The sequence below is a fragment of the Pyrus communis genome, chromosome 5 (genome assembly GCF_041283825.1).
Source record: "Pyrus communis isolate YQ-2024b chromosome 5, ASM4128382v1, whole genome shotgun sequence".
In the NCBI taxonomy this organism is placed as follows: domain Eukaryota; kingdom Viridiplantae; phylum Streptophyta; class Magnoliopsida; order Rosales; family Rosaceae; genus Pyrus; species Pyrus communis.
In genome coordinates this window covers 20,937,037-20,960,573 of record NC_142569.1, presented here as the reverse complement: position 1 = coordinate 20,960,573, position 23,537 = coordinate 20,937,037, and the positions used below count along the sequence as shown (strand labels likewise).

General features: G+C 38.8%; 4 protein-coding genes and 2 non-coding genes across 14 annotated transcripts; 5 read left to right on the top strand and 1 right to left on the bottom strand.

Moving 5' to 3' along the window:
• Positions 1 to 701: 701 nt before the first annotated feature.
• On the top strand, positions 702 to 4,528 carry ABF3 (abscisic acid responsive elements-binding factor 3). 7 transcript variants are annotated; one of them, XM_068463830.2, is made up of 5 exons: positions 702 to 917; positions 1,843 to 2,995; positions 3,799 to 3,870; positions 3,965 to 3,994; positions 4,160 to 4,528. In XM_068463830.2, exons 2-5 carry the CDS (start codon positions 1,877 to 1,879, stop codon positions 4,232 to 4,234), a joined length of 1,296 nt encoding a protein of 431 aa, XP_068319931.2. In that variant the 5' UTR covers positions 702 to 917; positions 1,843 to 1,876; the 3' UTR covers positions 4,235 to 4,528. The 7 variants fall into 7 exon arrangements, with proteins under 7 accessions (XP_068319931.2, XP_088550867.1, XP_088550870.1 ...); XM_088694741.1 differs by having other exon boundaries at positions 744 to 917; positions 3,965 to 4,004; XM_088694744.1 differs by having other exon boundaries at positions 744 to 917; positions 3,965 to 4,027; positions 4,160 to 4,443.
• A 1,242-nt stretch (positions 4,529 to 5,770) lies between these two features.
• Positions 5,771 to 5,843, top strand: TRNAE-CUC (transfer RNA glutamic acid (anticodon CUC)). The gene has a single exon. It is a non-coding gene; the product is annotated as a tRNA-Glu (tRNA).
• Positions 5,844 to 5,894: 51 nt separating this feature from the next.
• Positions 5,895 to 9,960, bottom strand: DJ1C (Class I glutamine amidotransferase-like superfamily protein). Its single transcript, XM_068465498.2, has 8 exons — positions 9,355 to 9,960; positions 9,014 to 9,214; positions 8,389 to 8,538; positions 8,127 to 8,306; positions 7,684 to 7,761; positions 7,094 to 7,294; positions 6,597 to 6,734; positions 5,895 to 6,507 (listed from the first exon to the last, which is right to left on the bottom strand). Exons 1-8 carry the CDS (start codon positions 9,616 to 9,618, stop codon positions 6,295 to 6,297), a joined length of 1,425 nt encoding a protein of 474 aa, XP_068321599.2. The 5' UTR covers positions 9,619 to 9,960; the 3' UTR covers positions 5,895 to 6,294.
• A 3,882-nt stretch (positions 9,961 to 13,842) lies between these two features.
• Positions 13,843 to 18,711, top strand: MCCB (3-methylcrotonyl-CoA carboxylase). 3 transcript variants are annotated; one of them, XM_068464728.2, is made up of 10 exons: positions 13,843 to 14,426; positions 14,496 to 14,615; positions 14,844 to 15,278; positions 15,430 to 15,520; positions 16,488 to 16,726; positions 16,816 to 16,980; positions 17,576 to 17,650; positions 17,951 to 18,082; positions 18,280 to 18,336; positions 18,422 to 18,711. In XM_068464728.2, exons 1-10 carry the CDS (start codon positions 14,229 to 14,231, stop codon positions 18,623 to 18,625), a joined length of 1,716 nt encoding a protein of 571 aa, XP_068320829.2. In that variant the 5' UTR covers positions 13,843 to 14,228; the 3' UTR covers positions 18,626 to 18,711. The 3 variants fall into 3 exon arrangements, 2 of the variants coding, with proteins under 2 accessions (XP_068320829.2, XP_068320830.2); XR_015962937.1 differs by having other exon boundaries at positions 14,013 to 14,426; positions 18,194 to 18,336; XM_068464729.2 differs by having other exon boundaries at positions 14,013 to 14,426; positions 18,203 to 18,336.
• Positions 18,712 to 19,120: 409 nt separating this feature from the next.
• TRNAR-UCU (transfer RNA arginine (anticodon UCU)) lies at positions 19,121 to 19,193 on the top strand. The gene has a single exon. It is a non-coding gene; the product is annotated as a tRNA-Arg (tRNA).
• Positions 19,194 to 19,376: 183 nt separating this feature from the next.
• Positions 19,377 to 20,973, top strand: ATHM3 (Thioredoxin superfamily protein). Its single transcript, XM_068464840.2, has 2 exons — positions 19,377 to 19,682; positions 20,259 to 20,973. Exons 1-2 carry the CDS (start codon positions 19,481 to 19,483, stop codon positions 20,576 to 20,578), a joined length of 522 nt encoding a protein of 173 aa, XP_068320941.2. The 5' UTR covers positions 19,377 to 19,480; the 3' UTR covers positions 20,579 to 20,973.
• The last annotated feature ends 2,564 nt before the right edge of the window (positions 20,974 to 23,537 follow it).

The following is a 23,537-nucleotide window of genomic DNA, read 5'->3' as shown; positions in this document are numbered from 1 at the left end:
AGGTTGCTAATGACTTAGACTAAAAAGAGAGGCAAGACCTATAATTTTCTTCTGTTTGCTAGATCATTTCCTATGGGTCCAACACCCGAAAGTTAGGGCATGACCAAAAACATCCAATTAGGTTTCTTCAACACACAAAAAGGCATTGGACCTTCCATATATTTGACTAAATCAAACTTTGATCTATATTTAGTGACCTCACTATACGCTATCCAATTCAAAATCATCACCATGTGTTGCAACTTAAAGACAAACTAAAGAGAGGAGTCAAAGCTTTCTTCCTAAGCAAGTCATAATATCATTAAACCTAAACACACAAAACATCCATGACCTTCTTTTATTTGCTTATCTTGTAGATAAGCACGACCTCCTTCTCCCGAAAGTGCTTTTGGATTTGACTTATAACGGTAGATTTTTTTTCAAATTAAAAAGAAAAAAAAAGGAAAAAAAAAGGAAAACGAAAGTCCACATGATCACATCCCCAACAAAATAAATAAATAAAATCCCCGTACTGTGCCCACCATTATCAACCAATAAAACAACCAAAAGATCTCGCACTCCAATCAACCTGTCGGAAAGGCCCCATCAACGGCGGAGATCACTCCACGTTTCGATACGACAGTGGCCAGACATCAAATCACGATCTCAGCTCGTGATTGGTCCACGTTTCGAGATCTGATCGCTCAACCACCCACTTCAGTATTAAAAAATCTAAAAAATTCCAAATTCGTAGCCTCCGAGCCGACCTTAAATATGGACTCGTGTCGAGGCGGCAGAAGACACCTGTCGCCTCCACGCATCGCAGACAAAGCCGAAAGCTCAGAGAAACAGTCTCTCTCTCTCTCTCTCCCTCCAGCGAGGAGTCACTCCCTCAATTTTCCAAAAAAAAAGGAAAAATAATTAAAAAGAAAATTAAGGTAATTAAGTCCTTCTCTTTCAGCGTTTTTCTTTCTGTCTTTTAGTTTATTTTTCGTTTCAGCTGATTTTTTTTTTCTGTTTATTCGGTTTGTCTTTATCTGATTTAATAGAGTTTACTCATTATTCAATTAATTTAGCCTCCGAATTTTTCTGGGTTTTATCCTTTCTTTTAGCTTTAATTGTTTTTGTTAGGCAGGGAAGCAAATTTATGCAGTTTGTTAGTTGGGTTGTTGTTTTAGCATTTTTGGTGGTGAAATTTTGAAGCAAAAATATGATTAGGGTTTTGATTTGTCTCTTAGTTTCTAATGGAAAGATTGAAACTTTTTCCAATTTGTTGGGGGGTAAGTAAGATTTAGAGAAATGGGTTATTTTTGGGTGACAGTCATGGGTTAATGGAGCTGGAGAATTTGGAAATCGTTGTCACTTTGTTTTTGGTGTAAATTTGTGGATCTGAAGCTAAAGAATATGCAATGGAAAAGTAATGGTAATTTGCAAATTTGATCTGAATCTTGTGGAAATGTGTGGAGGATAAGTTGTTTGCTTCTGATGATTTTTCACACTCTATCCTGCTTCTTCATAATTGCAAATTCTTGAAAATGGAATCTTGTGTCATGATCTCAGTGTTGTCAAGCGGCTGTTGGTGGATTGAATAAAGCCACTGTTGTGATTGTTTTCATTGATTTGTCTGTTTCTTAAACTTAGGGGTGTGTTGGAACTTACTCTCCCATGTTTCGTTTGTCTAGTCAGTAGTGGTTGTTGTGCGCGTACGATCCACTGAGGTTTAACCCTGCATCACTTCGATTCGTTTTTAACAAAATGGTTATTGAAATGTGTATTGCTAGTAAATTTTCTGTTTCGTTTACCTATCATTTTCCTGATTTTTTTATGAACGTGGCTTACTGAGTGAATTGGATGTACATATAGAGTTGTTTGCACAGCTAGCTTTCAAGTTTAGAAGATGGGGTCTAATTTCAACTTCAAGAGTTTTGGTGAAGCACCACCAGTAGAAGGAAATGGTGGGAGGGCAGCAGGAAGTTTTGGATTGGCGCGGCAGTCTTCGGTGTACTCATTGACGTTTGATGAGTTCCAGAACACGATAGGTGGACTTGGGAAGGATTATGGATCAATGAACATGGATGAACTGTTGAAAAATATATGGACCGCTGAGGAGACTCAAGGCATGACGGCTACTTCTGGGGTCGGAGGGGAAGTAAATGCCCCGGGGGGTAATTTGCGGAGACAAGGTTCGTTAACGTTGCCGCGAACGCTTAGTCAGAAAACGGTTGATGAGGTTTGGAAAAATTTGATTAGAGAGACTACTGATTATAAGTATAATAATGTTGCTGCCGGTTCGAATTTGCCACAGAGACAACAAACTTTGGGAGAGATGACCTTGGAGGACTTTCTGGTGAAAGCAGGGGTCGTGAGAGAAGATATACAGCCACCAGTTGTAAGGCCTAATAATGGTGGATTCTATGGTGAAATATACCGTCCTAATAACAACGTTGGTTTAGCTTCCGGCTTTCAACAACCGAATATAAGCAACGGTATTTTGGGGAATCGAGTTGCGGACAACAAAAATTCAGTTCCAAATCAGTCTCCTACTTTAGCACTTAATGTTGGTGGAGTGAGAACTTCTCAGCAACAAACGCTGCAGTTGCCCCCACAACAGCAGCCACTCTTCCCCAAGCCCACAACCATGGCTTTTGCCCCTTCTATGCATTTGGTAAACAATGCTCAGCTAAGTAGCCCAAGAACTAGGGGACCAATGGCTGGGGTTGTGGAACCTTCTATGAACACCGCTTTCTCTCAAGCTGGAGGGTTTCCGGGTGCAGGAATTGGCGTGGTTGGTTTGGGCACTGGGGGCGGTGCAGTTGCAACAAGATCTCCTGCAAATCAGATATCACCGGATGTAATTGCTAAGAGCAGTGGGGATACATCTTCATTGTCGCCGGTACCTTACATGTTTAACCGGGGAAGGAAGTGCAGTGGAGCTGTGGAGAAAGTAGTTGAGAGAAGGCAAAGGAGAATGATAAAAAACAGAGAATCTGCTGCAAGGTCTCGCGCTCGTAAACAGGTGACCCCATTGGCTCTGCTACCATCATACATTTAAATACTATCTCGATGTGTTGCCCATTGTATTTTGAAATTTGACTTTAATTTGTTGTGTTCGAGTGGTCTTGTGGTTGAGCTGTAGTTTTAGACCTATATTTTGATGTCTAGAGTGGTGGCACTTTGTGCATCAACATGCATTTCAGCTGAATCATACAAATGTATAGTTTTTTGGTGAGAACATTAAAGATGCATACTTTCGGATATTTGCATTCACATGTAGAATTCTTACCGATCCCTTTTCGTGACCAAGTAAGGACATGATCTCCCGCCTAAATCTTCTGACTTAAACAAAATCCAGTTCAAACTGAAATCCCTACAAACCCTAATCTTTTACAAGTCTTCTGGTTTTACTATAAAAGTCTCTGTGAGGAACAAACAAGTAGAAATAACCGACTGTAGCCTCCAATTAAAGGTTTATTAGCTTTTTGTCTATGCAAATGGGTGCTATTTATGTACCTAAAAATCTATAGAGCATCTACTAATATTCGATGAAACCCAGTGAGGAGGTTTTGTGGTGTCGATATGATTGTATCATTGTATGAATGCATAAAGCAGCCTTCTGCACTGCCAATGTACAAAGTTCAAACGTGAATCTTTTCCTTCAAAAGTCACTGAGGGCTAAACGTCTTCAGGGATTTTGAACTTGAGATGTTTTCTGAATCCTAGAACAGCTCCGTCAAGTAATGGCGATCTGCTTTGTTCATCCTTTTGTTTAAGAAAGACGATTCATAATTGTTTAAACCTTTTGTTTTCGGTTTCCTGCAGGCCTATACCTTAGAACTAGAGGTAGAAGTTGCAAAACTTAAAGAAATGAACGAAGAATTACAGAAAAAACAGGTACATGATATATGTACATTAAAGCATAATTGTCTATCAACCTGGTTGTCCTAGTTTCGCTAACCCTCCTCGACTTCACTTTGGTTCTCCGCAGGAGGAAATTATGGAAGTGCAGAAAGATCAGGTACATCATTGTTCGTATCTCTCCAGTCTCTATGTAATTCATTGCTCTCAGATAAGATAACCAATGAAGCAAAACAAGTATATTTCTTCGAGTGTTCACTTGCATCTTGATGCATTTTAACTGCAAAGTAAACTGACCAATCCCGTTTTCTGAATGTGTTGACAGATGTTGGAGACAATGAAGCGGCAAGGGGGAGGCAAAAGGCAATGCTTACGACGAACATTGACAGGCCCTTGGTAACTCGGATGAAATTGGACTGCGAATATAAGATGAGTGCTCGAGTTTACGAACGTTATAGGTAGTACGGTACAGAGATTGGAGCTTGTATCTGGTATCTGGATCCAATCTTATACTAGAAACAGTAGGTAACTGGTCTGTATAGGAGAGGAGTGTTGAGTTGTAAATTATAAAACTAATTAAAGTTAATTAGTCTCATCTTGTAGATTAAACTTCTTGTGTTTTTGGTGGACTCTTTGCTTCTCATTTGATGGCAGGGGGAGTCTAGTTTAATTAAACAAGTCATATTTGGACTAACTTAGTATTTTTTATCTAATTAATTAACACGTTCCTGCCGCTCATATAAACTGATTTCACTTGCAAAAGGACCAGTTCATAGTTTAGTTGGTTAAATGCATTTACTTTTCACTTGAACTCTTGCGTTCTAATCCCCCTCCACCACTATCTATTGCTTGTATCAACATTAAAAAAAGAAAAAATAAATACAATGAATTCACTGTTATTCTTGTGGTTCATGGTGCATTCAAGTATTTTAATCCTCGTTTGATGGCAGTGGGAATCTAGTTTAATTGAACAAGTCAAGTTTAAACTATCTTAGTAGTTTTCATCTTATTAGTTAACACGTTTCTGCCGCTCATATAAATTGATTTCACTTGCAAGGGACCAATTTATAGTTTAGTTGGCTAAAAGCACTTACTTTTCACCTAAACTCTTGCGTTCGAATCCACCACTATCTATCGCTTGCATCAACATTAAAAAAAAAAAAAAAAAAAAAAAGGGAAAAAAAACTTAACTGAATTCACCATTATTCTTCTGGTTCATGGTGCATTATGATATTTTAATTCTTATTTACAACGATACAAAGTTGATATAATAAGGTTCAAATTCTAATTACCATTTTCATACCAATATTTGGATATATAATTCAGGAAATAGTAGTTTTTTTATTTTTATTTTTTATTTTTTTTTATAAAAGATACGATATTATTGAGAATAAGGAACCATAACAAGAGGATAGCAGAATAAAAGAGAGTGAACCCTGAAAATGCCTTGCTGGGGCTGCCAACTCAGAATCAAGGAAAGAAGGGGCCACCAAATACATCAAATACTCAAAGGAAAACTACGTAATACTATCCTCTAACAAGGCATCTGCAACTCAATTTGGAGGTTCCTCAAACCAAATCACCTCTTGTTGCAATCCAATTCCAGCTTATGCAAGATGGACCACTTGATTGGCTTCTGTTTGGACCAACAGGATCCGTAAATCATGTCCGTTCATCATATATCGTGCGGTCAGTTTTTGTCAGATACTGTTTGTATTTGAAATTATATTTTCTACTAGGAAGTGTTATTGACACTCCAAAAATCTCATTCTACACTCCTCACAAGTGTATTTTTCTTTCTAAATATAGAAAGTTTGGAGTGTAGAATGAGAATTTTGGAGTGCCAATAACAATTCCCTTTCTATTTTTCATCATTAATTACTAGCCAAAACATTTCCTTAGTATTAATTACATTTGTAGCTCAACGGAATAACAATCCGTTGTAGTCTAGTTGGTCAGGATACTCGGCTCTCACTCGAGAGACCCGGGTTCAAGTCCCGGCAACGGAATAACCTTTTTGTGGTTTGGTTTCTCTACTCTTTTTCTATTTACACCTGCTCTTTCAGAGTCTTCACAATTCTTCATCAACTTTCCATTCCAAAAGACATAAAAGTTGAAAACATTTACAGCTGGCCGCACCAACAAAAATATTCTACTTAATATTCAGGCCTTTCCATCTCCAACACATTATTTTTTACATCAATTGCTAAAGCTAGAAGCCTGGACCGGTGAATCAGCAGTGTCATGTAATGCAATGATGGCGTATCTGTTTTGTGAACGGGCACTTGGGAAACGGATGGACAAACTCAACACTCAAAAATCCATCCAAAACTGCTTGGTAACTAGATTCTCCTTCCGTTGCCCATTATGAGTTGGGCAGACTATACTCTTCATGGCTAAGGGCTGAAGAAAGAAACGCCTTCCATCCGCAAGGACTTCAATCTATGAGTCTAGATCATCCTAACTCCTCGGGTAATCATAAACGAGGCCTTCTGCAACACTTCTTGCCCTTGCATGACCATGTAGTTTGCTCACAATAGCTAACGCAAAGTCTGTGACGGTAGAAAGTCCTCTGCTTGTAATCAGTTTACCATCGATAACTACTTTGGTGCCATTTATCACTTCGTTTGTGAGTTTGCTTACAATGGAAGGATGAGCGGTGGCTTTCTTACCCTATATTTTGCAAAGAAAGCATAAGGAATCATATAAGCAAAAAATAAACATTAAAAATATAGAAGAAAGAAAAGAAAATTTTATGGTACCTTCAATAAGCCTTGTTTATGTAGGATTGCTGGCGACGAACAGACCGCTCCATATACTCTTCCAGCTAGTTCTTGTTCTTTGAGGAGGTTCTTTAGAATCCTAGATTTGCTTAGCCGCTCAGCCCCAGCATTTCCTCCCTATCAGAAGGAACCAGAACCATTGAATGGTCTACTTTGTAACAGGGAAAAATCTTTTTTTTTTTTTTTTGTCACACAGTTACCAACAAAACAAAAGCGTATATAAATGCAACAGTACTTAAGAAGTGCCTATCTATCTAATACTGAATAAGTATATACCTCTACAACCCATTTAAGGAATTAATAATTCTACATTTTGCTTTTTCATTTTGATTATGCACCGCACAACGCTAAAGATAAATACCATCACCAAAGTCAGAATTCAATATTTACGCTTCACAACTTAATCTTAGATCTTGATAGTTTGTTTAAGAACATAAGAAAGATAAATGTATCACTAACTATTCGGTTTGTCTCACCGGAAGAATGATTAAGTCGTATGTTGACTCTGCAGCAACACCAATCAACTTGTCAGCAATGATTTTGGTGCCTTGAGATCCCAAAATCCGCACAGATTTTTCAACTGAAGCAACTATAACATCCACATGTGCTCGTCTCAGAATATCTACAATAGTTACTACTTCAATATCTTCAGATCCATTTGCAACTGGAATCAGAACCTGCATGACAATAGAATGATAAAAAGCTTCTTACGCCAAAAAGAGGGAAACACAGAGAAATAGAATGACAGGCAGAAGATACTATGTAATAAAAAAAATCTAGGCAGTTCATGACCAAAATAAATAAATGTAGGCAGTCATGTAAAAGTGTAATCAGAAATGTGAACAGGGTTAAGAGTCAAATGAAAAGAGCGTAGAGGTGAATTGTTATCCAAAACATATTTTCTCGTTAATCAAAACGACCATTTCAAAATTTATTAGATGACAGAGAAATTTGAAGTTCATATACGTTATTTGTAGAGGAGGATGTTCTGCATCCAATCGAATTGCATATCTATAGATTGAGGTTACAAAAGATTAGTCATGAAGCAGAAATAAAAGAAACTTACTCGAGGGATATGATCAAAAGACCATTCAACGTCATTAAACTCCTCCTTTTTAGATTTCTCATCATCAGGACAGATCAACTAATCAAGAGATGCAGAGTATTAGCTCAAAGCTATCACGAAAAAGGTATTACGACACTGAATATGAGAAGGAAATACCATAGAAATATAAAGAATCTGAAAAGGAACATCTTTATTAGATGAAGAAAACCAGAGGTTAGGCAGGCTTTTCCTAGAGACAGTCTGACAAAGGATGGAGTTTTTTGGATAAAAGAATTGCAAAGTTTATACAATGACTTCACAGACATGAATGCTCACTCAAACGCTTGTATAATGAACAAAAAAATGAGACAGGATTTTACTGAGCATCTATCAAGAATCAAGCTAAAGCATGAGTTCAGACACACTAACATTACACTATTACAGTAGTAGGGCTCACCACTCACCAGTGATTCTCCAATTTCCTTGGCAACGGATTCCCCAAATAGCTGTTCGACTAGGCACAGGGCAAACCCATAAGAAGTTCCAGGGCCACGGCTTGTTGTGAGTCCTCCTGACACCTGAATGTTTGATTTGACTGCCCAGAACGTCGGAAGCTTGTGCATGAATGCAGGGTGGCAAGTAGTCTTGCATAACACACTAACAACCATTAGCCAGAAAAAGCACACTGAAATTGACAAAATTTTGAAAATTTAACCAACAACCCACCTGCCTTCTCTTTAAAAGACCCCATGGCAGAAGTGTTACTGCCGGAGCAGCACATATGGCTCCATATAACCTACTTTCCTCAGCCTGCCTTCTTGTAATTTCCTGGAGTGCTGCACAGTCTCTTAGCCTCACCGATCCCGGCATTCCTCCCTTGAGGTCATACGCATAAAAATCATCAGTGGATGCTATAAGTTGTCAAACTTAAACACAAGACCATCACCAAACTTTCTAATATATTGATCTAGTCAAATGAAAGGCGAAAGTTCAGGCGTGCAAATGAATCGCAAGAATTCCAAAAATAACACCTCCAGAATGCAGAATACCTTGTGCCTACAATTTGTATTGATTCAAACTATAGATGCACACTATTACACTTCTTTTAAACTTTCTCCAGCTCGAAAATTAAAAGAAGACAACTTCCTGTGGCTCTCATTCTAGTTTAAAAAACTTTGGTTGCTTTAGTAATAAGTTTCATCATGCACAGTATCCCCATAACCAGTAACTACGAATGGTTAACAATCTCAACGACCAATTTACGTGTATGTACCGCATTTTATCACCAGTTCATTACTTAATAAACTATAAATTCATGAAACGTAACATAAATTGGTCAAGAACAACTAACCGGCAAAGCCACAAGATCAAAAATTTGATCGGAACACGAGGAAATGGAGGTGTCAGCAATCAGTTTAGTACCGCAAGAAGCTTCAATCTGGAGCTGCGGCTCCACGGAGGCCACAGTAACATCGGCACCAGCTCGGCGCAGAACATCAACCATAATGACCGCTTCCATTTCTTCCGTCCCATACCCAATTGGAACCAGAACCTGCGCATAATGCACACACAAAAAAAAAAAAAAAAAAAAAAAAAAAAAAACTAAAAGTTCAGCTCTCTCTCACTTAAAGTTCCGTTTGGTTGCCGAGAACAACATTGACGGAAAAGCTGATGTGGGTATTGCGAAAACACCTTCTTGGGAGGCACCGAAATTGGGTTTGTTGTTGCTGTTGCGGAGAGGGTTTTAGTGGGTTTTGCAGAGTGTATTGAAGTAGGTGTTCTTCTCTGTGCAGAGGCCATGGAGGTAACTGAGAACGAAGGAAGAGTGGCTGCAGAGGCAGCCATTGAAGCGAGCTTCGGATAGCAGAATTTCACAGCGGTCGGTGAGAGAACCGGAGACAGAGACTCCATTGAGGCAAATCGGAGTTTCGGTTGAAGGCGCAAAATGGACCTCATCTGAATTCTGTCGGATTCTCTTTCTTGGTCCCGAAACTTGGTGTCAGCACACCATACGACGCCGTTTAGCAAAAACTGTTTATTTCCATAATCAAATTTTTAGAGCATCTTCATTAGTGAAGGGCAATGACAATTGAAGGGCAAGGGCAATAAAATTGCCAATTAGCTTGAGTGAGCTAGAGGAGAGTGGAATTTCATGTGTAGGGGTGAAATCCGAAGATCTACGAAGGAATGCCAAAACTGGAGTGTGAAAGCATGGGGAACAAACTGGATTAGATACACTGTTGACTCTAAATACTAATTGCCTTCGTGCAACTCCATCAATTTGAAATGAGGAAGGGCAAGGACAAGAGCAATTATTATTCATAAATATATATTTTTTTGCTTTATGCTTGCAAGTGTGTACGTAATAAGTTTGTTTTTTAAAAATAAAAATCTTTATTTAAGTTCGTTAAGTGTGTATAATTTTACGAGTGTTTAGAATTTGTTTGGATTTTTTTACTTTCAAATTAATCTAGGCCGTTGGTTTCTCACAAGTCAAATGCGCTGGATTGTAACATATATCAACAATTTATAATTTTCAATTTTTTTAAGGTTGGAAATCCAACCGTCCAGATAAAAGGATGATTGGGAATCGAACGGCTGAGGAGCATTCCAAGCCATTTTGAATTGCATTGCACATAGGGGTCTCTTGTTGCAGCTGCCAAGTGGCTGGTCCAAGGAGAGAAGAGGAAGCAGAAGGCTTTTTCGGCTTTTGGGAGTGCACTTGGGTGGGCCACAAATTGTGGCGGTTTTTGAAGCACAAGGGCACAGCAGTTGCAAGGGCAGCAGCCCACCCCCAATCGCCCTCCCGTTCTTTCGCTGTTGGAGCAAAATTTTTTTGGGTGAGAGGGCAATTCCACACTGCTGGAGATGCTTTTAGTGTATTGTTGACACTAGCATCATTTAGTAGTATTTTCCTAGGCTGGTAAGTTGGATGTGTTAAGTTTGATCATCGTGAATGATTGTTCAATACGAAATTATGATTAATTTATTGTGTGGGCTAGTCAAATTTTCAACCTTGCTTAATGATATGCTCCAATCTCGATGTCACGTAGGCATATTAATCCCCTATTTTACAGAATTATATAGCTACTACATATATATTCACATATTTTTTTGAAGTTTAAGCATGCTATAAAATTGAAAAACTAGTACTTGCATATACTGATTTTTTACTTGTGGCTAACATACAATACCACCATACACTAGCATCAACTAGCATGATCTGAATAATATAGTTATGTCATTGCTGAGTAACTTTGAGATATTTACAAGCCGAGAGTATAAATATAGTACCTAAATATATGTGTAAGATGAGTAACATTCATACACTAGCCCTAGCTAGTGTAAGATGAAAGAACATGTACATAGTATGAACAAGCTGAAACACTGAAATATAACTCATACGCATGCATGATGTGTCCTACAGTTGTAGACTAGTACGGGCTAGTGTAAGATGAAAGAACATGTACATAGTATGAACAAGCTGAAACACTGAAATATAACTCATACACATGCATGATGTGTCCTACAGTTGTAGACTAGTACAATATTCTAATTTTGTGCAGGTGTATGCATCCCACAAGATAAGTAATAGGGAAAATCCATATTCATAAAATCGTCATCATCATTAATCACTTAATTCACAAAATGAAACTGAAATTCACATTTCTAAAATAAAATTCCACTCATTGGTTAACAATCTAGTTGAGTCTGTCCTCTAGAACGTTTGAAACTGTTAGGATCTAAGCGCATAAAAGGATTCAATAGCAAAACTCTATTAAAACAATTGAGTTTGGAGAAATAGAGTGTGGATTTGGGATCAACGCATTGAAATACCCTGATGGAGGGTGTCACATCCCGCCCTGGGGTCCACCACATCCTGGGCCTGCCCCACCACCGTAGCATGATATTATCGACTTTAGCCCCCGACCACGCCCTCACGGTTTTGTTTCTAGGAACTCACACGAGAACTTTCCAGTGGGTCACCCATCACGGAAGTGCTCTCGCGCGCTACTCGCTTAACTTCGGAGTTCCCATGGAACCCGAAGCTAGTGAGTTCCCAAAAGGCCTCGTGCTAGGTAGGGATGAGAATATACATATAAGGATTGCTCCCCTGGGCGATGTAGGATGTCATAGAGGGTCCCGCAGCGAATCTAGAAAACAGTCAACAGTCAATGTTGATGGGTCAATGCTGGTCCGAGTTGATCGAGCTGGTCAATTTACATTAATGAGGACAAAATGATTGAAAAAATTAGGGACCGATCGTAACAATTACCAGATTGAACACAAGTTCTTTATTTTCATCTTCCTCTGTCTATTTAATGAGCAAAACTATTTCCTTTAATTTGTGGGTCTAAATTAATTTTTTTCAATGCTAATTAGTAATTTCATTTACTTGGTAAAATGTACTCCATGAAAACTTTCATAACTTGGTAACAATGTGCTCCATAAGAGCAACTTCACCGTTGCAAAGGCCCTCCTGGGCTATTTACTATTTAATTCACCCAGTGAACAATAATTCCCTGTAATGAACAGTAATTGCCTTTTGCATCTCCACCTCTACACTGAATAGCCCTGACAATAGATAATAAAATATTAGTATTTTATTTATTTATAATTAATATTATATTATTTACTTTGTATAAATTAATATTATATTATTAATCTATCTTTTCCTGCAAATCCTCCGGCATCCCCTTTGAGCCCTCCGACTTAGTTGTCACCTTCACCTTATCCCAAAACCTCTTAGCCCACCCTCACTCCTCCAGTGGCAACCCCACCCATTGTCTCTCCGGTGTCCCCTCCCACACCAGCTTCTCCTGCGAAGAGCAGGTCCTGGATGGTGTATCCCCGGTTTAATCTCCAGGCACCCCTACACCAACCATTGCCTCTCCGAGGCAAGACTCTAGAGAGTGCTCCCAAGAAAAATCTAGTCGGGGCTTCGCTAGTTGTAGAGGGTCCTAAGATTGCAGGGATCCCATCGTCACCGGTGGGCATTCCTTCGAGTTTGGCAAAATAGGCAAGATCCCTGGGAATGTTGAGGCCCAGAAATGTAGAGGAGATGATGGCTGACGTCGCCCATACGTTAGCCTTGCGTCAAGTGGCCTTAGGGCTGGCAACTCCTGCCAGGCCTCTCCCTTGGCCCCGCTTGGGCTCCATCGCCAACACACGCTGGACGTCCCCACTCGGGCTCTCTGGCCCTGTTTGAGAGCCAATCCATCAGGCAATAGCCCACGGTGGAACTGCTCTAAAATGCTTAAAAGAAGCTAGGGGAGTGCTATCAACTTTTGTATTTGGATCTTTTCACTTCTTCAAATGATATTTGTCATTAAAAAAAAAAAAACCTTTAATGCTTTTAGTTAGGAATTATTGATGAAAAAAAAATTATATATAATTTTAAAGTCATTCAAAGTCATGCTTTTGTGTGTAAAAAAATGGGTTTTATGTGAAGAAGTGAAAAATAAAAATTGAAAATAGTTACCAAATGATTATTAGTTCAAAAAAATTAAAAACAAAATAGTTATCAAATGACGCTTAAATTGTAGTTTTTAGCCTAAGGTGCTGGCAAACAAAATTTAAATCGTTGGTTTTAATTTTCAAAAAAAGGTGAAAAGTGAAAAATAAAAGCAAAATTGTTATAATCTCTTTTTTTTTTTTTTTTTTTAATTTGAAATTGAGTTTTTTTTTTTTTTTTTTTTCAGTAAAGATGATAGAATACAAGAAAATTGGGGGAGCAAGGGAAGCCTCGTTCAAAACCTCTAGTGTAGAGGGAAAAAAAGTACTTCACCAAGTTGCTCCCCACTTACATTCAATTATCATTCTCCAAATCTACTCCCAACAAAGGAACTAGCCAAAGTGGCTCCCCCTCTATCCAAGTATGAAAACCTCCATTGTGAAGACCCAATTTTGCTAATTCATGAGTCACCATGTTTCCTTTGCATCATTGTCATTCGTATAAAAACAAAGAAGATAACCTCTTCTTCAAGATATCAATCTCCTCAAATATACTGTCATCCCAATCAAAATGAACGTCATTTGCAACAATTAAAATCCATTGCACTTTTGGAATCCAATTCTAATATAATAGAAGTGAATCTGGCATCGTATGCAGACAATAAACCCTCCTTTGCCACGAGCAATTTGATTATTAAAGCATCGAAATAACCACATAGTTGTATCGCACAACTTGCCATGAAAGTCCCATCACCATTTCTAATAACAACTCCTACACCTCTATTCAATCCCTTCAACGATATTCATCAACATTGACTTTGAATCGGCCCCCTGGTGGGTGCTGCCATCGCCCCACACTTGGTCGATCTTGTTGGCATCGTGAATTCGGTTGTTATAATCTCTTCAAGTCATATGCAAAACCTTGATCCAATAAATGGTCACACTCTCCAAAACTTGTCACATCCTTATCTGACAGACTATAGAATTATATAAAAATTTCACACGGATAGGCATTCCACATCAGCAGAGAGATAGGCCGCTCACTCCCTCTGTAAATACGCGCGTCTCTATGAGTGCGAGAGACATTCGAGTCAGAAACAGAGAAGCTCGAAATGCTTGGCATATTGATGAGAAAATCAGTAGCTTCGGCTTCACGGAAATCACTCGCCGCATTGCAAATCGCACAAACAAGTAGGAATTACAGCCTCGGAGTCCTTCCCGATGGCGTCGATCGGAACTCCGAGGCCTTCTCTCGCAACTCCAAGACCATGGACGTCCTGATCTCCGACCTCCAATCCCACATCCAAAGGGTCGGTCTGTCTGTCTCTGTCTCTGTCTCTCTATCTCTCCATTAGATTAATTCAGTGATTGATGAGCAGGTTCTTGGCGGAGGAGGAACTGTAGCTGTGAAGAGAAACAAGAGCAGAAACAAGCTCCTCCCAAGAGAACGCATTGATCGACTGCTCGACCCCGGCGCTTCTTTTCTCGAGCTTTCTCAGGTTTCCCATTTCATCAAACTCCTCAAGTTGTAGCTTTCATGAATTGGGTTTTGATTGAAACACACTAAAAGTTGCAAATTTGGAATAAGATTATGAAAAAACCCCATTAAATCATATATATTATGATTGTTATCTTCACCCTGATGCAAAAGTTTTCATTTTTTTGACAAATTGATTGGACCCAGTTGATATCTTGCCTAAATTGTTGTATGTTTTGTTAATTTTAAGCTTGCAGGACATGAATTATATGAAGAATCCTTACCATCTGCTGGGATCATTACTGGAATAGGTCCGGTCCATGGACGGCTTTGTATGTTTGTAGCTAATGATCCTACTGTGAAGGGTGGGACTTACTACCCCATCACAGTTAAGAAACACCTCAGGGCGCAAGAGATTGCCTCCCACTGCAAATTGCCGTGTATATACCTTGTCGATAGTGGGGGTGCTTTCCTCCCCAAGCAGGCAGAGGTCTTTCCTGACAGGGAGAATTTTGGTAGGATTTTCTACAATCAAAGTATAATGTCTGCTGAAGGCATTCCTCAAATTGCGTTGGTATTAGGCTCCTGCACTGCTGGCGGTGCATATATTCCTGCGATGGCGGATGAAAGTGTGATGGTCAAAGGAAATGGTACCATATTTCTGGCAGGACCCCCACTTGTGAAGGTTATTTTTAGTTTTCTCTTGTATATGCTTTGTATAGTTTCTGCATGAGTCCCGTGATTTATCTGGTATGTTGCTTTTTAAACTTTGTTAAAAAAAATATGTGAATATTATGTATACAATCTAGATGTATAACAAGGAAATGTTTCAATAGGCTGCTACTGGAGAAGAAGTATCTGCAGAGGATTTGGGGGGTGCTAGTGTGCATTGCAAGACATCAGGAGTTTCAGACTACTTTGCTCAAGGTATTACTTTCTGCCATTTCATACTTTAAACCTCACATGCATTTCTTTGAATTAACTAGCTGCTAACTTTAGGCTCTCTTTATATGTAATTTGATATAGGGAAGTGTTATTGGCACTCCAAAAATCTTATTCTACACTCCTCACAAGTGTATTCTTCTTTCCTAATATAGAAAGTTTGGAGTGTAGAATGAGATTTTTGGAGTGCTAATAACAATTCCCTTTGATATATTAGTTAACAAATGCACTAGAAAGGATAAGAGTAGGAATGAGGATATCCGAGGTAAAGTAGGAGTAGCTGAAATTGAAGGAAAGATGAGAGAAAATCGGTTACGGTGGTTTGGACATGTGAAACGAAGACCTATTGACTCTCTGGTTAGAAGATGTGATTATGGGACAGAGGTTCAGGGCCGAAGGGGTAGAGGAAGATCTAGAAGGACTTTGGAAGAGACTCTAAGAGAAGACTTAGAGTACTTGGATCTAACGGAAGACGCGACACATAACCGAGCGCAATGGCGTTCTAGGATTCATATAACCAACCCCACTTAGTGGGAAAAGGCTTTGTTGTTGTTGTTGTTGTTGTTGATCATGTGAAAGTTTTGAAATACTAACAGGACTATAAGAAAGTATTTTCATTGAAAGTTAAGGATTGGTTGAGCTTCATTTAGATTACTAGTTTATGTAATGTCAGGCATCGTCTTGATATTGATGGAGAGTTCTTGTGATATAATTCCCAATTCCAAAGGTCCATTCTTTAGGGATAGACATGTTGTAGAGTAGTCTTAATCGCAAATGAAATAGTTGAGGAGTATCGAGTGAGAAATAGGAAAGGAGAAATTTGAATGTTTTCTTAAAATAACACATTTGTTTATCTTTACCTATTAGAATTATTTGTTCTATGCATGTATGTGGAGGGAGCAGGGAGGTTAGCTATTTGTGGTCACGTTTGTAATCTCACGTGTTCTTGTAGATGAACTCCATGGACTTACTCTTGGAAGAAATATTATTAAGAACTTGCACATGGCTGGGAGAAGCTTGAAAAGCGGGTTGCAAAACATAAACTCTGAATATAAGGAACCATTATATGATGTGAAGGAGCTTCGATTCATCGCGCCCACAGAGCATAAGCAACAGTTCGATATCCGATCGGTTATTGCTCGCATTGTTGATGGAAGTGAATTTGATGAATTCAAGAAATTGTATGGCACTGTAAGGGCATTTGCACCAATTTCATTTCTGATTGTCTTAATTTATTCCTTTAATATATGAATTTTGTAATTTCAATAGCACCTCTGCAGACTCTTGTAACAGGTTTTGGTAGAATCTTTGGGCAGCCTGTGGGAATTATCGGAAACAATGGAATACTATTTAATGAGTCTGCTCTAAAAGGGGCACATTTCATTGAATTATGTACTCAACGAAACATTCCTTTGGTCTTCCTTCAGAATATCACTGGATTTATGGTATGTAAAGTTGTAAACTCGATGTCCTTTTCTTTTACTTTCTTAGTGAAGACGCTATCAACACCATTGTGTCAGTGTGCTTTTCTGGAGGGTCACTCTTTGAACTTGCGTAATAAGTTTCTTATTTTCTTTGGTTATCGGGTCCATTCTAGAATGAGGGAGCCATGCTTACCAAAAGTTTGCTCATTGAGAATAGGAAGGTTATATATTCATGACATCCTTTAAAAGGTTACCCAAGCCTTTTCATATTTGTGAAGGTATTTAAAACATCTTTGAACTTGAACAGTTGGAACATAAAGGTCGATACGACAGGAGAAATGTACTTAAAGGATATAAAATGGATTCACTCATTCTGGTCTAAGTTAGTCCTTGGCATTTTCACCTCAGATGCGTTCGAGTAGTGGCAGTCTCTTCTACCCCACATTTTTGATGCATTGGCAGTATTTTGGTTCAGTAATATACAGTAAAAAAACTTACTTATGCCCTGTTCAAATATCTCAATTTTGAGATTATTTGGCCTCGTTAACTGCCGAATTTATGGAGAAAACGCTCTTCTCATTATTACATAGTTGTGATAGATTATGTTCCATGGTAGGTTGGTTCGAGATCTGAGGCAAATGGTATAGCAAAATCTGGAGCAAAAATGGTGATGGCAGTTTCTTGTGCCAAGGTTTGTTCTTCCTTATTTCTGTTTATATAAATGTTCTTGTGTGATTATGAATCTATTCCCCCTCGTGCCCTTATGTGAATATGCATGTCTTGAGGGTATTACTTTCTTCCTTTAAACTTTACTAGTTCTGCCTGATTTTGCAATTGTAGCATCAGCCCTTTTTCTCATCAATCTTAATTTTTCTCCATGTGTTCAGATACACGTATAGGAATGGCTTTCATTTTACCTTGAGATGAGTATAATAAATCATGATTATGACTTAATCAATCGTGAATCTCAAATAACAATGAATGTTTACAGGTTCCAAAGGTAACTATCATCATTGGTGGAAGCTTTGGTGCCGGCAATTATGCAATGTGCGGTCGTGCTTATAGTCCTGATTTCATGTACCTTTGGCCGAATGCCAAAATATCCGTGATGGGTGGTGCTCAGGTGACCCTTTTCAAACAACATACCTATGATTTGTTTTCCTGCGTATTTCTTTGACATTATCTTCTCGACTTTGGATGTCATGAGAGATCTAATTTCCGTTTTCAATTCAAGACAGTATAGATGATTCCTTGGACCATGTCACTGACAGCTGGCTTTAGGTGTAGAATGACATCTTTTTTCGTTATTGAAATACTCAGGCTGCTGGTGTCCTTGCTCAAATCGAAAGGGGCAACAAGAAGAAGAAAGGAATTGAGGTAGAAATCGCCTGTCTTAGATAAAAGCGCATTTTAAGAAAACTACTAGGCTTTTGTTTATCTGAGTCCTGTGCATGTAATGCAGTGGGACAAGGAAGAAGAGGAGAAATTCAAGGCAAAGGTAGTGGAGGCATATGAGAGAGAAGGGAACTCTTACTACTCCACAGCAAGGCTCTGGGATGATGGAATTATCGATCCAGCCGACACAAGAAAAGTCATCGGTCTCTCCATCTCCGCTTCGATGAACCGTGACCCCGAAGAAACCAAGTACGGTGTATTCAGAATGTAACGTAGATGTAGTTATGAATTGATACAATGGAGCTATGTGAATGAAAACCCTTAGCAGCCAAAATGCTTGGTGCTTGTTTATTCAAATGTTCTCTTAAGTATTGTTGGCCACGATTATCTCACTACATCAATTCAACCACCTTTTTTCTTCTTTTTTTTTAATGGTGAGAATCAATTCAACAAACTTGATGCATGTTCCTATTTTCTATCAAGAGCTTTGATATGGGTTGGAGTAGGTTAGGGCAATGCATTTACTCCGGTACACATAAGTTTGAGTCCTACCTTACTCCCTTACAATAAGTATGAATTCCAACTCAAGTAAATTAGAGCAAGTGATATTACAGGTTTGCCATAAAAACGAATCCAGAGCTTTGTCTTGATGAAAAATGAGAAAGTTTGTTAACAATTTGAGATAGGACATCAGGGTAATGTGATGTCAACTTATATATTATAGAAATAAAAATATAAGAGATTAAAGTAAGTAGTAGTAACAACAGCGCCCGTGGCCTAATGGATAAGGCATTTGACTTCTAATCAAAGGATTGTGGGTTCGAATCCCACCGGGCGTGCCAGCTTTTTTTCACCATTTGTTATTTTGTTTTTTTTGTCTTTTCCCATCAATCCAAAATCCAAATCCCAAATCCCAAATCATCAATTATATCCCATTTAAAACAGCAGGCCCCACACTTGTCTTGTTCTCCACCAATCGCTGTCACTTGATCATTCATCATCAAAAACATACCTGCCCAAAATCCCCATTCCACTCCCTCACGTCCTCATCGCACCAGAAACCAACCAACCACCATCTCTCTCTCTCTCTCTCTCTCTCCCCCTCTGCTGCTGCTGCTGAGCTGCCATGGCCGCCTCCACGTTCCACTGTTCGACTTCATTACGCTCCCCCGCCATCCAAAACTCAGTGCTCTCGCCTCTCCTCTCCCACTCTCCGCCAAATCTCTCATTCCCTTTCCGATTGCAGCAGCCCCAACGGGGACTCATCGTCGGCCTTCCAAATGTTCCTCCTCGCAGCCTCAAGATCCTCTCCGTTCGCGAATCCAAAGGTGTTTTCTGATCTCCCTCCTCTGTTAGATCTAATCCATTTTTCTTTTGCTCGTCACTTCTTGTTTGGTCCGCCATTGATTGATTGATTGAATTGTGTATCTGAAAGTTAATTTTATGGATGCAAAATGTTTTGGTTTTGTGGGAATAATTTGTGTGCTTTATGCCTCCGATTGGTAGTTTCCTCGAGGCATCTTAGCATTTGGGTATCCAACAATTTGGCCCCAAAACTTTCCTTCGATGCTTAAAATTTGGTTTTGAATGGTAAGATTTGGGTTTATCTATCTGCCTGTTTTGGCGATTGCATACATGTTTAAACATAAATTGATGGATTACTTGTTTCTGGGAACTGATGTGAGAGTAGATCCCACTGGATTTTTTTTTAACAAGACGATATTTTAAAGTACTCAAATCTACGGGGAAGGGATTCTAACACGGATGGAGGGCCCCTTTCCGGCTGGCCTAACCCGCATCTTTTAAATACATTTTGTCCATCCGAATTGAGAGAGATTGGTGTGTATGTATGTTGGGGATGTTCGGTTTTGTCTCTTAACCGTATTATGTTTGTATATATGCAGCTCCGGCGGTTACTGGAGACTCATGGGACAAATCAGTCATCAACAGTGAGACCCCTGTCCTCGTTGAATTTTATGCGAGCTGGTGTGGGCCGTGTAGGATGGTGCACCGGGTGATTGATGAAATTGCGGCTGAATATGCTGGGAAGCTCAAGTGCTATGTGCTCAACACAGATGTTGATTTGCAGGTTGTTGAGGACTATGAAATTAAGGCTGTGCCTGTAGTTTTGCTGTTCAAGAATGGGAAGAAATGTGACTCTGTGGTCGGTACCATGCCGAAGGAGTTCTATGTTGCTGCCATTGAGAGGGTTCTGAAGTCCTAACCTTTTTTTCGATTCGTGCCAAAGAAGTTAACAACAATCAACAACATAGTTGAATTTTTCCGACATGTTATTCGTAAGGATTCCTATCACTTTAGTGCGTATTCAAATGAGACTATACAGGTTGTACATATATATCTTAGACATATGCCTAGTTCATTACCAGCATAGCTCTTAGTTACTGTCATCTCATCATTTCGTGCACCTCTTCTATCTTTTGAGTTTTTACCCCGTCTGTTTTTGGTTGAGGTATTTGTTGAAACTAGTTCTGTAACAAAACGTGTCGTTGATTGTTCATCCATTGGCTTATTGGCTTGAAAAATGTTTGATGATTGCAATGTAGAGTTAGTTAATGATTCATTGGAAACCAATAAGAAAAGGTTGATTGTTGATCTTCATATTGGTGTTTTATCCTTCTCCGTGGTATAGTTGTGTATTTGTTTTGTGCATGTTTGGAGCAAATGCACTTGCAGATTTCATCACATGAAACCATCAGAAAAGCTTATCTCGAGCGGATGAACACTGTTCTGCTAATTACTGTTACATATTGGCCTGGTGCGTTCCTGGTTTTTGTGGGTGAACCTGAGTCATCTGATCTATTCGCCTTAGCGGTATAACACAGTTATCTTTATGGATGAACTCTTTACAACTGTTCAAACCAGGTAATAGCTTAAATATTTATTCTTTTTGCGGAGTTATGTTGGAGGAAATCGAACCTTGAAAAATTACTCGTAGCCATAAAAGTTCAGTTCTTTCTCGTCACTTGTAATACTAGGGTAAGAGAACATTTCCCATGATTACTCAAGTAAATTTGCATGCAGCAAGTGCCTTTGTCATCAGAGGCGTGTGTGCCGGGTGCTACGAAGATTGGTATTTCAGACATTCTTGTTGACGGGCGGGCCTTAATCGATGCCACTGAGAGTATCCCAAAGATTGCTTGTCGGTTTCAAAACGTGGAGTTTAAACATGTTTTTTGTGAAGCGAATTTCGTTTATGATGCTCTTGCTAAGATTGGTAAGAGATCCTCAAATTCTCATGTTTGGATGGTCTCTCGTCGTTTTGATACTCAAATCAACTTGGTTATGGGATAGTAAAGGTGGTAGTTGTGTTTGTAATTTCTCTAAGCATGCTTCAAAGTATGTATAGGATAATTAAAAATGAACTGCTAAAAAACTTCCTAGGGTAAGATTGTCCCATGATATGACTTCGTATTTGCGAATTCTAGCATGTGAAAAATCAAACATGAAACAAAACCCTAATTGAACTTAATCTTACAAAAAACCTAATACATCATTAATGAAGGAACTTGGAATTAAACACCCTACCTTAGTAGTCTCCAAAACGAAGCAGATGCTTGGGTGCCTAAATATGTTTGCCGAAACTTCGGTCGTTGGAAAAAATGGAAATTTCTAGCCAAAAACGGAAAATTTGGTACAAATGTGTTATCTAAGGATGGAAGACTTTTTTGTGTTTGGTTATGGGAGAATCACACAAAGCTCACAAATATGAGCTCAACCTAAAAACCCCGACCTCACTCTTCTGAGCTCTCTCTACATCTCTGTGTTCGAAATTAAAGCCCATACTTATGAGGCTCAACCCAAAACTCCCAACCTCACTCTTCAGAACTCTCTATCGACTTTCCTCTCTTCGAAATCAGATCTCAATCCAAAAATCCACAATTCAAAGTTATCTCTCTACATCCCTCTCTTCGAATTCAGAAAAATAATGTCATCATTTGTGAGCTTTTACAATTTATGTGTGGGTATTTTTGTCATTACAATTTTTGTGCATGAGGAGCTAGAGTATGCATAGCTGGTTTGTCCTATTTTGGTCTCAAGAACAAGAAAATGCCATTTTTGTCAATTTCTCAAAATTTTAAGAGAACTGCTAAACTCACCTCATTATCTTATTTTCTCACCCACATTATAATCCCACGCATCTTAAAAGTTAAAAAATTAAAATGTTATTTCCCCACCCATTATTATTCCAAAAATAACCTTTGATTATTATATATATATGTGTAAAATTATTAAATTATCTACCCGCAAAGAAATAAATCTGTGCGAATAAGAACCACAGACGTATGCAAATTCTAGTGAAAAAGTTTGATGGTCTCTCTTGCAGGTTTGAGTCTTTTTCTTCCCTATTTACCCTTATTATATTCCAACAACTTAAAAAAAAAAAAAAAAAAAAAAATCTAATTTAAAATACCATCTTTACTTCCCCAACCTTTCGTCTCCTACCAATTCTTACCTCACAAGTCTCAGCTTCATCGCATTCCCATGTCCACCAACTCCTACACCTGCACCGACGCCCTCCCTGTCCTCCTCCAGGAAAGCTACATTATGCGCAAAACCGCCTACCAGTGATCCTCCTACACATTGTCACATTCTTAGCAGGACCGTCTATGAAATTTTGGGGAATCTGTGCAAAATTAATAAAAATGCCCCTATTTAAGATAGTTTTAACAAAGAGTAGAACATTGTATTGACGCTAGAAGGTAATCACTTAAATCAAAACAAAAGTTAACACTCACTGATTGTAAGTTTAAAAATATCATTAACAATAAATAAAAAGAGTTACAAACATAACGCTGCTAAATAATAAAAAACAGTTCAATCTTAAATACCCAAACAAGAAAAAAAAAACCTCAAAAACTTTAACTTTAAAGATTCACTTGAATATATAACATTGCTGTATAATAAAATTAAAAAAATTACATATAAATATTATATTTAGAAAAGAAAAATATTAGGTGACAAAAATTTTGAAGTCCCCAGTGCGACTGCACCTTTGGCTCCCTCTCCCTCTCAAGACCCCTCTCTTAGGTGGCGCTGTCGTTGCTGATTGTTCTCTCGATCGCGTTCAAGGCGACGGTTTTGGGCTGGGAGCTCGTTCGTCAGGTTTCTCTGGGGGTGATCCCACTGGCGACCTCGGCCCACTTCCTCAACTTGAGCATATT